Source organism: Hirundo rustica, chromosome Z, assembly GCF_015227805.2.
Source record: "Hirundo rustica isolate bHirRus1 chromosome Z, bHirRus1.pri.v3, whole genome shotgun sequence".
In the NCBI taxonomy this organism is placed as follows: Eukaryota; Metazoa; Chordata; class Aves; order Passeriformes; family Hirundinidae; genus Hirundo; species Hirundo rustica.
In genome coordinates, this window is record NC_053488.1 from 15,964,830 (window position 1) to 15,979,080 (window position 14,251).

At 45.0% G+C, this 14,251-nt stretch overlaps 1 protein-coding gene across 2 annotated transcripts; it reads left to right on the forward strand.

Annotated features, from left to right (window-relative positions):
- Nucleotides 1–1,691: 1,691 nt before the first annotated feature.
- Nucleotides 1,692–12,762, forward strand: HMGCS1 (3-hydroxy-3-methylglutaryl-CoA synthase 1). Of its 2 annotated transcripts, none has more exons than XM_040091328.2 (10): nt 1,692–1,805; nt 5,976–6,433; nt 6,811–6,936; nt 7,446–7,610; nt 8,312–8,480; nt 8,600–8,770; nt 9,578–9,684; nt 10,030–10,155; nt 10,426–10,589; nt 10,986–12,762. In XM_040091328.2, the coding sequence occupies exons 2-10, from the start codon at nt 5,986–5,988 to the stop codon at nt 11,076–11,078; spliced, it is 1,569 nt and encodes a 522-aa protein (XP_039947262.1). In that variant the 5' UTR covers nt 1,692–1,805; nt 5,976–5,985; the 3' UTR covers nt 11,079–12,762. The 2 variants fall into 2 exon arrangements, with proteins under 2 accessions (XP_039947262.1, XP_039947261.1); XM_040091327.2 differs by lacking the exon at nt 1,692–1,805 and adding an exon at nt 4,805–4,847.
- Nucleotides 12,763–14,251: the final 1,489 nt, after the last annotated feature.

Here is a 14,251-nt window from a genome sequence, read left to right on the forward strand (position 1 = left end):
CCATCTGCCCCCCTTCCATGAACCTCTTCTATGAAGCCAGGGCAATCCAGGCATAGCTGTGGCAGAAAATATTTTGCCACCAAGTGCCTATTGAGAGGCTGTTATTAGAAGCCCATTGTGATGTCTATAACAAAGATACAATTCTGGTTCTCTTTGTTGTTGTTGTTGCTGCTGTTGTTTTTGTGGTTGGTTGGTTGGTTGGTTGATTTTTTTGTTGTTGTTTTGTTTTGTTTGGGTGTTGTTTTGGTGGTTGGTTTTGGTGGTGGTGGTTTTTGTTTGTTTGTTTGTTTTGGGGGGGGGGGTAGGAATGGAAAAGAAGGAATTGAAGTTTTAGTCCCAGAGCAGATGAACTTTCCTGACAAGTCCCTTTTGTCTGTAGGCACAGGAGGTAAGAATGCGTCTACATGATGTAACGACACCATCACCAACTGAGTTTGCATTTTGTCAACATGTTTTTTGCAGAATAACAAATGGAACTAGCTTGTAACAGTGACTGGCACAAGCTTATCAGGGGACTGCAGGGTAGCACGTGCACTTATCTTGCTTTCTCAGTAGTATTTCTCAATCCTTGCACTACAGATAGTTATGTGACAAATCTGCGATGATTTTGCATGACAATGGCACAACTAACACAAGTTCAAAACAGATTGAACAAACGGCACAGGAGTTAACACTTTCAGTGATGGATTTTCCATTTCCTTAGCAGTATTTTTACCTGCCCCTGTGATGGTGGATCAACAGCCTTGGCGTGGTGTGAGGAGAGCAAGGCGGTGTCTTCTCCTGACCTCAGCAGTCAGATCTCACAGAACTCGACAGCTGCTAAGGGAGTACATTTTCTTGTCTTGGGCAGTGGTTTACAACCCACTAATCCAGGCTACAAATTTTGTATTTGATTTTGTCAAGCAGCTTTCCAGCTGCAACAGAGGTTTGTGCTTCCAGTTCTCTAGGGGTATGCAGCAATGGATTAGGTGGAAATAAATCATTGCACGGCCTAAAGGCAAGCAGGGCTGGCAGGAAGAATCCACACAATGCCAATTTGCCAGACAGCAGTAACCCCGTGATATGCGGCTTGGCACATGGAGGATTTAACGAGCTCGGACGAAAATGTTATGGGAAGATCCAGGGCAGGGCAGGGCAGGACAGGGCAGGATATCCATCATATCCTCCGTGAAGCAATTCTGCTGGCAGAGCCCCGTGCGAGCCTCGGCCGGGGTCAGGACACGCCGGGGCCGGTACACTTCGGGGGCTGGATGGGAGGGAGCCGGGACAAACCGGGGCCGGAATGGGCCGGGGTCAGGATGCGCCGGGGCCTGGGAGCGCCAGGGCCGGGATACTCCGGGCGGCTCGGGCTGGGACACGCGGACACTCCCGTTGCCAGGCAACCGCCTCGCGCCCGGCCCGAGCCCGTCCTACCCTCACCCGCGGTCGGCCGCGCGCTCCCATTGGCTGTCTCCGCAAGGCGCACGGCTCCCATTGGGCGTCCGCCGCCTCTGCCGCGTCCCCATTGGCGCACCGCCCTCTGCCCACGCCGCGTCACTTTCTCACGCCATTCCCCCCGCCCGCTCCGCCCGCCGCGGGCCGGGCGTGGGGGGCAGGACCTGGGGCAGCCGCGGCTCTGATTGGCGGACGGCGCTGCCGCTCAGGCCTCCCGCCGGGCGACGGGCGGTGCAGCTGCTTAAAGGGGCCGCACGCCCGCCGGAGGACGGTGCTGTCCTGAGTGCGTGCGGAGCGACATCGGGAGCGATATCGGGAGAGACATCGGGAGAGACATCAGGAACGACACCGGGAGCCATCACCTCCGACCGGTGAGCGAGGCTGGGGCCTTGGAGGCACTCGGGCCCGGGGCGAAGGACTGCGGAGCCGCGTGGGGGAAGCACGAGAGGGGCGGCGGGGCTGGGAGCGGTTTCCAGTGGATGCGAGCACGTTCCGAGGAACGCCCGTAGAGCGGCAGGCGGGGGAAAAAAAAAAAAAAAAAAAAAATCCACCCCCAAATGGTGTGTCAGGGTATCCTAACTTATGTGCCCCGCACCCCGCGCCGACCGCTGTCCCGAGCATCACGGCCTGTGATGCATCACTGCCCGGGCAACCAGGCGCCTCCCGAAAGAACTGCATCCCGGAATGGGGCTCCCGGCCGCTGCCTCCCGTCCTGCCCTCGGGGGACGCCCCCGGCTGTGTGAGCTGCGGTGAGCGGCTGCTTCGGGGCTCTGCCCCCGCCCCGGAGGCAGCCGAGAAGGCTTCAGTGTGTCCCTTGATTGCCTCTCAATATCGTGACAGCGTCGCCCTCTCGAGCCGGGAAAGGCGGACCGAGCCTGTGTCCCTGCCCACGCCAGGTCTCGTCGCCCAGGCAAAGACAGCCGGGTGGTGCCCCAAGGGATGCCGCCGCTTTCTTTCCTGATGGCGTTTGCCGCTGGGTGTGGGCATCGCGGCGCCCACCCGTATTGCTGACGGAGCCCGGTGCTCGGATGTGCCGCCATCCCCGCGGGTGGGGCCGCACGGCTCCGTCCAGGGTTCCGTCCCCGCAGTTCGCCCGCATCCCGGCGCACGCAGGTGAGCGAGCATCCCGCGGGGATGCCCGTCCCGGCCCATCCCGCCGCTGGCCGTCCCGCGGGGATGTGGCCGCAGTCCCGGCGGACGCGGCGACCTCTGGTGGTGGCACGGGTGTCGTGCGCGCCAGTGTCACCTGCGGGGACGAGCGGGTGATGTCACAGCCGGGGCTGCCACGGGGGCACAGCCCGTCCCACCGGTCCTCTGGAGCCAAAGGCAGCTCTTGTAGCAAACAAGGTCGGGACTTATTTTCCACCTTTGAGTGAAGCGTTCCCTTGGAATTAAAAACTTAGGCAGGAAATACAGAATCAAATTATTGACATTATATGCTCAAATTCCTTAGAAAGACAGTAATGCCACTAGTCTTTGCGAGCAAATGTGTTTCTGATAGCAGAGACTTGTCTTACGCTTCTCGTTCGTTCCCAGCAGAATCATAAGGAGACATGAAACATGAAAGCATGTTTCTCATTTCCATAAATGAAAACATTTGGGGTTCTTGTTCTTTTAAAACAAATCATACTTCTGAGAAAGTTTTAATTTTCAGTAAAAACTCAATGATAGGATGTTGTTTGCTGTTTGACCAGGAAGACAAAAGACTGTCTGTTTTACACTGGGTAAACAATTTTTTTTTTTCTGTAATGACTGACTGACTCAAGATGCTGTATTTTTTCCTGGTATCATGCCGTATCATTTCCTGGTGAGCTTCGTATTTGGCAAGTCTGGGATCACGACAGAAACACCCTCCCTTTAGTTGTGTTCTGCACAAAGTTTTCTGATGAGAGAACTGCAGCAAGTGATATCACTTGAATGTCAGTTTTAGCATATCAAAATTCTGCAAGGAGCAAGCACAGAAAACGCTGGTTTTCAACAATGCTCACCAATAATGCAATTCCTTTTGGCATACTGATTTTTCCAATAATTCACTGCCCGGTTAAAAGCTGCTCTTCTCTATGACCATCACTCATCAAGTCCATTAGATGCTCCGTGCAGGCTTCAGGGAAACCTCACTGCACCCTTTTGGTACTTACAGTGAGCTTATTGAAAAACAGAGGGAGAGGGACTTCTTGCAAGAACGTGTAATGACAGGACGAGGGTTTCAAACTGAAAGACAGTACATCTAGATGAGATACGGGGAAGAAATTCTTTACTGTGACTGAGGATGGTGAGGCACTGGCACAGTTTGCCCCGAGGAGCTGTGAATGCCCCATCCGTGGAAGTGTTTAAAGCCAGGCTGGATACATTGAGCAACCTGGTCCTAGTGGAAGATGCGCCGGCCCATGGCAGGGGAATTGGAAGGAGATTATCTCTAAGGTCCCTTCCAACCCAAACTGATTGCCAATGATTTTTGTAAAAATCCTAAACAAAGTTAAGCCTTTTGAGATGCTTTACAGCCTCCAACTTTAAGCTTTCTGGCCCTTGGAGCCGCAGTGAGCTCTACTCTGAGTACACAGCTTACCCTTGGCTGGCTGCAGAAATTGATGAGCTGGAACTTTCCATTTTGAAAAAAATGAGGAAAAAAAAAAAAAAAAAAAAAAAAAAAAAAAAAAAAAAAAGAGCTGGACCCCAAAGCCCTTTTCTCAGTTGATACCTTGGGATGTCTCTGTGGGCAGTGTGTCTACCCTCATCTGGGAGCCAGAAAGCTTCTTCCTGCAGTGCCTGTGCAGATTTGGGATAAAAGCCCTTGTAGCCACGTATTGGACCCCAGCGCTGCTCTGTGTCCCCAGGCCGTGCGTGTGACTTGTTCACGGTGCTGCTGAGCAGGGACACCCCTTGCTCCCCGCAGTCCCCGGGAACTCTGGACCAGCACCCTCCCTCCCCTGGCTCTGGCTTTAGGGAATCGGCGACGGCTACTCCACGAAGAGCATCAGCCTGCTGCTGTACCGTAACAAATCCAGAATCCTACCCGACAGCTTCCAGGAGACAGAAATAATGATGGTTTTGCTCAGTTTGTGGGTTGTTTGGGGTTTTTTATCTGTCTAGTTTAAAGCGAGAAACCATACGGCGATACGGCACCGCTCCGCTTTGCAAGTAGAAGCGAGATGCCGAGGGATGGTCCAAAAAAACAAACAAACAAAGCCAAAAACCGCACAGCAAACCCCCACGCTGAGATTTTGGGAGCTAGCGAATTCATTTTCGTTTCCCGTCGGGGTTTCTTCCCGCGCCAGGCGGCGATGCCGACCGCGCCATCCCGGCGCTTCCCGCACCCCGCGCTGGGCGGGCGCGGCGGCGGCGGCTGCGCACGCGCGCTGCCCGCGGCGCGCATGCGCACCGCCGCAGGAGGCGGCCATGGGATTCCGCAGCGTGTAAGAGGCGGGCGGCGCGCGGGGCTGAGGGGGGACGGGCGGAGGGCGCGGGCGGCGCTCCCTGTGCGCGCGGTCCCGTGTCTCCTGCCTGGCTCCCGGGTGGGTTATGGATAACCTTGAGGTGGGGGCGGCGGCAGCGGGGGACACAAGCAAGGCGAGATGGGTTCTTTTGCTTAAAACCGCATGTGGCGCTGTAGGGCTTTTCTCTGTCCCCTTCGCGCAGCTTGTCCTGGCTTCTGGAAGCCTGGAGCTGGGCGCTGAAGGGACGAGTGCCGTGTCAGGATGTAAGCCGAGGAGGATTGTGCCGGGCTGTGTAATTGAGGGAGGGTTGCACTAACAGGGTGCAGTGCGTCCTCGGGAGTAGTAAATCCTCAAATGTGGTGACAGGAAAGTTTGTGGGGTTAGAATGAGGAAACTCGGCCTATCACCGAGAACGCTGTTCGTCTCAGCCCGTGAAATATTCCTTCAGGCATGGTATTAGGAGTTCCAGTGTTCTGGAATGCCAAAATAGAGTAAGCAACAAATAAAAAAAAAAAACCCGCAAAGAACACCAACACCCCTTGAAAACAAAAACAGAAAAAAAACCCCCACACGGAAGTAATTCTGCCTTGTTGCAAGTATAAACAAAACAAAATTACCTATGTCTCTTTGTTAAAAAATAAAAACGGTTTTGAAGAGTCCTGACCTATTTTAAGACAATGATTTCTTAGTAGGGGTTTTCAACTAGCTACACTAATGAAAACATCTACTGTTTCTAGCTTGGTTATATGCAAAGTTGAGATTTTGCATATAAGCAGAAGTAAGAACATTAATTTTTCCAACACTTAACATGATAAGGGTGTGTTTTGCTTCAGAGAGATAGCTTGGGCTTAACCTACATCTGTTTATCTCCAGGTCTGAAATCTGTATTTTCACTTAACTAAAAAAAATCTTATAAAACTGTAATGATGTTTCCAATATACTTGTACCAAAGCTTCACCGGAGGCAAATGTCTTTTGCAAATGACATTATAGAGTACATGCAGCACATTTTTTTTCTGTACAATTACAGGAACTGAAAGTAGTTTCCTCTAAATGTATGTGAGTAAATCATATGATTTTATGGTTTTCTTTTTTTTTTTTCTTAAAGATCTGCCACGATGCCTGGGTCTCTTCCAGTGAATGCTGAATCCTGTTGGCCCAAAGATGTGGGAATTGTGGCACTGGAAATATATTTTCCCTCTCAGTATGTTGACCAGACAGAGCTGGAGAAGTATGATGGCGTAGATGCTGGGAAGTACACCATTGGGCTAGGCCAGGCAAGGATGGGGTTCTGCTCTGACCGTGAGGATATCAATTCCCTCTGCTTGACTGTGGTTCAGAAGCTCATGGAGAGGAACAACCTTTCTTATGATTGTATTGGGAGATTAGAAGTTGGAACGGAGACCATAATTGACAAATCAAAATCTGTGAAGACTGTCCTGATGCAGCTTTTTGAAGAGTCTGGTAATACAGATGTAGAGGGAATCGACACCACCAATGCATGCTATGGAGGCACTGCTGCTCTTTTTAATGCTATTAACTGGATTGAGTCCAGTTCCTGGGATGGTAAGTCAAGGGTATTTTTTTTAAAACTTACTTCATCCTTATATCAGTCTGCCCTACAATGACATTGGTTGTGTTTAACCATATAAAATCCAGAGTGTGAACTGTTTTTCTCTTCTGAAGTCTTTTTCTTAAATGGCCTGGGCATTTGCCACTAGTTCAGTTATAGTGTGAAGAATAATGACATACCTACTAATCTAAAGGTCTTCTGTAAATTTTGGTGATTGCCAATTGAAATATGGGAGAAAAGTCAAAACTGAAGAGCCCTTTAATCTTGGTGTCACCTCCTTAATAACTAAAGTCTCAAAATTGGTTATGGGTGTTAAGATGTGCCAGACTCGTGGCTCCTTCTCACCGTTCTTCCTGTGTGTTTTTTCCAGGACGCTATGCCCTCGTGGTGGCTGGAGACATCGCTGTGTATGCCTCTGGAAATGCCAGACCCACTGGGGGAGCTGGTGCTGTTGCAATGCTGGTTGGCCCAAACGCACCGTTGATTTTTGAGAGAGGTTAGTCCTGTGGGAGAATGTACACTGTTCAGGTCAGATCACTGTGTTTGCCCTGGAGCTTCTTCCCTGCTTTTTGTGCCTTGGTGAAACAGCAGATTAACTCCCACTAATGTTGGAAATTGTTCTTTGTCTCCTCTTGCTATGGGCTAACTCGGCCAAGTCCAGTTACAGGATGCAGCAGGGAACAATCAGAGGTGCTCCTATTTGTTGATTTCCTTGTGGATTCTCCAGTAAAATTGACAGAGTAATACTAGAGCTGAATAAAACAACTTTCTACTTCCAGGACAATATGACAATCCTTTATTGCATGTGTTTGTCATGCTCAGTCCTACTCTACTTTACAGGCAATTGAGGGTTGTGAAACTTTACCTTAAAAGACCAGAAGTGCCATGAAAAACTGTTGAACTGGGGCCAAAACTGCTTCTTTTCCCGCATGTGCCAACTGACACATCCCAATTGACTTGAAGCAGCTGAATAATTTACAACTTCTATTGATTTCTGTCTGCCAGGGTTGCGTGGAACCCACATGCAGCATGCATATGACTTCTATAAACCAGACATGGTCTCTGAATATCCTGTAGTGGATGGCAAACTCTCCATACAGTGCTACCTCAGTGCATTAGACCGCTGCTACACCGTCTATCGCAACAAAATCCACGCCCAGTGGCAAAAGGGTGCGTAGCCTCTCATGATATTGCAGGATTGGCAGATGCTGGACTGTACTACGCAGACAGTTTTAGTACCTGATTTAAAACTAGTCTGTGAGTCTCTTCATGTTTGTATGTTCTGAAGTGATTGAAATATTTGCTCTCTCCTGTAAGAAATTATTTAATTTTGTTCTGGCTAAATTCCTGACAGTCTGTAAGCAGTAGTCTGTACAGGCATTTGTTGGTGTAACATATAGTGCCTTTGCTAAAAGCATGCTATTACCCACCTCCATCCAGGCTTTTAAGAAACTTAGGTTAATAGTTAAATGTTACGTAATTATACAGATTTTTTTTTTTTTTAACCCAATATGTTTAGTAGTTGCTTTGATTATATCAATAGGCACAAAGTTGTGAAGAGAGGCAAATTAAGTTGATTATTATGTCAAAATTCTGGGTAGAAATACAGAGATTCTGTTAAGCAGCTTTTTGTTCTAAAGAAAGAGCAAACATTGTTAGCTGGTGCAAAAGGTGGTAAAAAAAAGAATTTTTAAATAAAAGCAGTACTGTGTATTAAGTGCACTTGACAGCAATAGTTAGTGGTACTTGAATGTGTCTCTTCTATGCCAGCATGTTACGATGCCTGGTGTCCTGCCAGCTCCCTGCTTTATTTCCATAATTGAAGTGAGTACTAAACATAGGTTGTAACACAAACCTTCTCCCACTTCCAGAGGGGACAGACAGACGTTTCACCTTGAATGACTTTGGATTCATGATCTTCCATTCTCCATACTGTAAACTGGTACAGAAATCTGTGGCTAGACTCTTGCTGAATGACTTTCTCAGTGACCAGAACCCAGAAACAGCAACTGGTGTTTTCAGTGGTCTGGAAGCTTTCAGGTGAGAATCACTGCTGTCTTCCTTACTCACATAATCTGTTACACATCCAAAGTGTGTTTTTATTTCTGCTATTTTAGTAACTGTTCCTGAACTTTTTTTTTTTTTCCTCTTTTGAATAGGGATATAAAACTTGAAGATACATACTTTGATAGAGATGTGGAAAAAGCTTTTATGAAAGCTAGTGCAGAGCTCTTCAATCAGAAAACCAAAGCTTCATTACTTGTATCCAATCAGAATGGAAATATGTATACCCCTTCAGTCTACGGTTGCCTTGCCTCTCTCCTAGCCCAGTAAGCATAAAATTGGGAAAAGCTGTTTATGAATAAAGTCATAAAAGGTTTTTTCAGAAAGTCTTTTGTAAAAGCATCATCTAGCAAACCTTTTCCTATGAGATTGCCTTAAGCAGGAAAACTAAAGTTAAAACACAATTCTGCACACACATTCAGTTCAAATGACAAGCAGGTGGAAAATACCTGTCAGAAGCTGATCCAAAAACAGCTGCTTGCTGCCTTGAAAAGTAGGATCTTATTTGCAAGGTAGCATCTGTTCTCAGCCCCAACTTTTCTCCTTTTCCTTCCCCTAGAAACACTCCTGAAGGGGAAAAAAAATCTGAATGTCTTCTCTGTCTTACTATAATAAGCAAAGCCAAATTAAATTAGCATTTAATTATTTTTTCAAATACAGTCTTTTGCAAAATCATATTAATTTTACATTAAACTACTCCTCCTGGTTTTCTTGGGGTTTTTTTCCCTTTTTTTCCTTTTATTTTTCTTTATCCTGACATTGACTTCCAAGATGTGTTTAATTTTTTTTTTTTTTTTTTTTTTTTTTAGTTTGCTTAAGAATGAAATCTGTCTGCCTTCATATTCTGGGCATTTCTCAGGCATGTTTTGCTCTAGGCAGCTTTTGAACTCCTAACAGCAGTATTTGAATTTGTGTTTTTAGAAGTAAGCATTTATGCACATAGTATGTTAAATGTATATTACAGACACTGTAATTTGCTGGTTGCTTTTCCAAAGCTAGAGGCAGTTTCTAGTTTTTTAAAACAGGCACTTTGGCGTAATTCTGACATTAAAAAGTTGTTGTATGATTTGCAGGTACTCCCCAGAGCAGCTTGCGGGACAGAGAATCAGCGTGTTCTCCTATGGCTCTGGTTTTGCTGCTACACTGTATTCCATCAGGGTCACACAGGATGCCACTCCTGGTGAGTGACTGGAGGTGATGTCAACTGACCCCCTTGCTCAGCTCTTGATGCCTTGTTACACAACCCACTAGCATAAGGAAAGCTGCAGGGCAGTGCCTTAATGACAGTAGTGCCACACTGAGAATTTCCAGCTCCAGGGAGTGATTAAGTGTCTCCGTGAACAAATAAATAATAGTCTTCAAACTCTGTTAAATGTTTTGAGTTGCTAATTGGGAATATTTTTAAATGACCAATACTTCAGATTCTATAATGCAAAGTACTTTGAATTGTTCACCTGAAATGTTCACGTACTAGTGTGCAGTTCTCAGTACTGACTCTACCTTACACGATGGTTCTATATTGCAGGTTCTGCACTAGACAAAATAACTGCCAGCCTTTCTGATCTCAAAACAAGACTTGACTCAAGAAAATGTATTGCACCTGATGTCTTTGCTGAAAACATGAAGCTCAGACAGGAAACACATCATTTGGGTAAGAAACTAATAAATGTCAGTCATTCCTGCTCCTACAGCAAAATGCTTATCACTTAATCCACCTGACTTCAAATGATTAGGGTGTGGAATGAGGGAAATGTCCAACCCTTTCTACTTCTGCATAGCTTGTGTTCATTTGGTGCATCATGTGTGAAGTAAAAATGCTGGCTTGCTTTTTTCTGTCTCAGTCCATCCAATCTCCAAAGGCCTGTGTGGGTAAAATTCTTATCAGGAAACAAGTAACAATGTGTTACTCCCTTTCTTCCAGCCAATTATATTCCACAGTGTTCAGTAGAGGATCTCTTTGAAGGAACATGGTACCTTGTGCGTGTGGATGAAAAACACAGGAGAACTTATGCCCGGCGCCCACTCATGAGTGATGGACCTCTGGAAGCAAGAGTTGGAGTTGTCCACTCAGGCATTGTTCATGAGGTGAACACTCGGCACTCTTTTAAAGTTTGATGTAAATGGTGGAACCATTTACATGTTTGTCTTGGCATGTGCATGTATGTTAAGAGGAAGTGGTTTTACGAGTTACATTGAATATTTTGTTAACATGTGTAACATATAAGCCAGAAGTAAAAAGCTGAAACTGTGATTTTAAAAAGTACATTTCATCATAAAAAGAATGAAACTGCACAAGAATGAAAGAAGAACAAACTGGCTCTTCTCACACAACCTGTTTGCATGAAGCATGACCAATCTGATTGACTTAAGGCCAAGCCATCCATTGTAGCATGAATGTTGTTTGAGAGTTGGATAGCCATGAAGTATGAATGTCTGTGAACTAGAAAACTGTATTTAATGTTTTTTTTCCCTTCTTCTTAGCACATCCCAAGCCCTGCTAAGAAAGTGCCAAGAATCCCTGCAACAACAGAATCTGAAGGCGTTACTGTCGCCATTTCCAATGGGGAGCATTAAGATACCTCTGTGAGGTGGGGAAAGAAAATGAGGTGTGAGGGCAGGGTGAGAGAGAGAGAAAAAGGATTGCAGTAGCACTGAAGTTTCAGTGTACAGTAGTACTTAATTGGAGCATGAAAAAACTGTTGAGGCTCCTTGAAAAAAATCATAATATGGTGTGCTGATTTTATAGTATCTTCAGAACACTAAAATCAGGAGTATATTGGAGATAGAGGGACTTGTCAGGTGCTGTGGGGATTCCTTAATATGTTTGAACTTTTTGAATTGCTGATAAGTAGCTGTAGTCTATTACAAAGTCTTCATACACAGAATGGGAAAAAAAAATAAAAAGGAATCTTCTGCCTGCTCTTCCATGTAAAATGACTTGAAACCTACACTGTTAACTTCTACTAGTACTCAAGTCTGTGCAAAAAGCTTTTAATGTTAGGGTTCTCAGTGCCTTGACAATAAGCAGTCAACCTGAATACTGCAATTCTCTTTCACTTTATCACCTTCCCTTTCATCCCCGCGTCTGCCTCCCATCACCCAATTGCTTTGGGACAGGCATAGAACCAAGAACCATCCCTTGCCGGCACAGAATCTCTCTTCCTGTCAAAATGACTGGATCAAGAACAGCTAGGCTGACAAGTTTTCGTAGAAGAAACTCTGTGATCCACTGTGTTGCTATGTAATTCCTCCTAACATCTTACGTGTTTTATACCTACATTTTAAGTCACAGGAGACTGGGAGGAAAGAAGGCAGGTAGTAAATTTTTTATTGTAAAGAAAGGGGATCATTAATTTGGCACCATAATGTATTGTTTAGTAGAATATCCAAGACAGTGGAATTTTCAGATAAAATTTAGAGCTGTTGTGGAGCTGTTTTAATTGGCAAACAAAGGAAGAGAGTGATGTTCATCACTTTGTCTGAAACTCTAGCGTATCAGTTGTCTTTATATAATACATTTCCAAAAGACTCTTTCTAGCTTTGCATTTGGCTTTGTATTTTGAAGTCCTTCTCACTATTGGTAATACTGTAGGAATGGAGTCTTTTATTTCTTTCCCTCATCCCCAACGTGCAAGCTAAAGCTATCCATTTTGCAAGCAGTAGATAGATTTACAGTGGTTATGGGGAGTCCATTCTGGTAGATTTTTAAAGCCCAGATTGGAAATGAACTATGATATGAGCCTTTTAAGCTTGTAATATATATATATATACACACACATATATATATATATTTAAGTTGAGCTAATGTACAGAATGAAGTTTCATTGAATTTATTTCTTTGCTAATTCTACAAAGCTACATTATCTAATATAAAGTAGCAAAAAAATATTTCTGTTAATTACATTTTTTGTGTGTGTGTAATGAAGTGTTTGTATTACCTGTCACTCACTAGGATTTGATAACTTGCTGTATTTGTACAGTCAAGCCTTGGTAAAATAGTTGGTTGTTACAAATTGATGAATACTAATTTGTTTGTTCTGCTGAAAATGATGGAGCAATGCATGATGATAGTGTTTGCAAATATTTTGGTTTAGGTTGCCCTCATGAAACCTAATCTTGGCACCTGTAAAACAAAGTGTAATGGAACAAAGTCCATTGCTGGCAGTGGACAAGCCAACAAGTGAGCTACTGGCACAGGCCTCACAGGTCTGTGAGGCTGATCCTTTATTAAAATAAAGTTTGAAATATTTGAAACCTGTTGGAGTAGTGCTGACTTGTTGGTTTTTTAGGATGGATCTACTTTTCTTTAACAGGAAAGAGGAAGCTGGGTCTGGTAAAAACCCAGAGTTGTGGGTTCACAAGTTGTGTGGACATTCTGCATCTTTTTTCTTAGTGTCATTCCATTACAAAAGTGGAAAAAAGAGTTGCTTAGGCTGGTATAAAACAATTTTATCAGGGCTATGTTTCTAGATAACTTAAAATCCTTTTATGTGGAAACTGTTTATAGTGGAGGAATTAATACCCACTTTATGAAATGGAATTAATTTTAATTACTGTTTTATAAAAATTGGTATTATTACCCTCAGAAAATCCGTGAAGGCTTGGTTCTTGCTTTGTACACACCTCAGCCTCACTGAGTCCAGTTTCCCATATGTGGCTTTTCAGAGCCATTCATTGCTCCTTTATATGAATTATTCCCTCTAAATGAAATTATTGTCTCACTGGTGTTGTGACAGATAAGGCATCCTGCCTTTAAATGTGAAAGCACCAGCTGTACCTGTGTACACCTTGCCCTGGGTATCTTATCTTTACTAAACTCATAGGTTCTACTTTTTAGCTTAGGCATGTCAGCTGTCCCTGTTCAGAGAACAGCTGCCGCACTTGTCCTTGGCACTGGTGCTGATGTTTTTGAAGATCTAAGCATGGAATAAGTAATTAAAGCTGAAAATCAGTGCATCTGCATTTTGGTGATGCTCAGAACAACTGGAATTGTCAGACTGTCCAGCTTTTAACTTGCAGTGATCATGTGTCAAAATCAGCTTTGTGCCAGCTTTGGTTGCCAAAGCAGGAGGGCAAAGGAGTGAGGACAAACCTGTAATGCTCAGTGAATATAAGCAGATTTTGCTGCTGCTTGCATTCAGCTACAGGTAATAAGGGCTAAGGCAAGAACTTAAAACTACATGGGTTTTGGGGTATACTTAAATCTATCTTTATTGGAGTGCAGCTGGAGTCCAAGCAGTTCCAGGCTGGCAGAATTGTGCAAGCAGTGGAAGGCGTCAGAAGGGTAATTGATGGTAGCCCAACCAGTCAGGCACCGACATGTGCAGGGTTAAAGTACTGGATCCTCATTTGTCTTCTGGAATCATGGCAGTTTGGGAACTGCAGCCAACAATAGCTTTGATGTTTCTGGAAAGAAAATAAAATGCTTTTTAAGACTTAACTTGTTAAATCTGATGAAGTTCAAAAGCAGAGTTTGCAATTGTTTAGATTATGGTCTGGTCTCGGCTTAAATATAGTTCTCTGGTAAAACAGTCCCGGTTCGCAGTGGTCAAGTTGTGTTGGGCTTAAGTACAGCTTTTCAGAAGTTAGCTGTTACATGCCTGTGCAGAGAAATCTCCCAAATGGGTTGAGTGCAGTAGCATGGTGTTTATTAAAAGATCCCCTCCACTCATGATCTTTTCAGCTACTGGGTTCTTGCGCTGGCTATACCAAGTGTCTGGAGAAAGGGCCAAACAAACACATGAGAG

Excerpts from the sequence above, each read along its gene's own strand:
- HMGCS1 (XM_040091327.2), top strand. Across the intron at positions 6,434-6,810 it reads TGAGTCCAGTTCCTGGGATG|GACGCTATGCCCTCGTGGTG; the intron begins GTAAGTCAAGGG and ends TGTTTTTTCCAG. Across the intron at positions 10,590-10,985 it reads ACTCAGGCATTGTTCATGAG|CACATCCCAAGCCCTGCTAA; the intron begins GTGAACACTCGG and ends CCTTCTTCTTAG.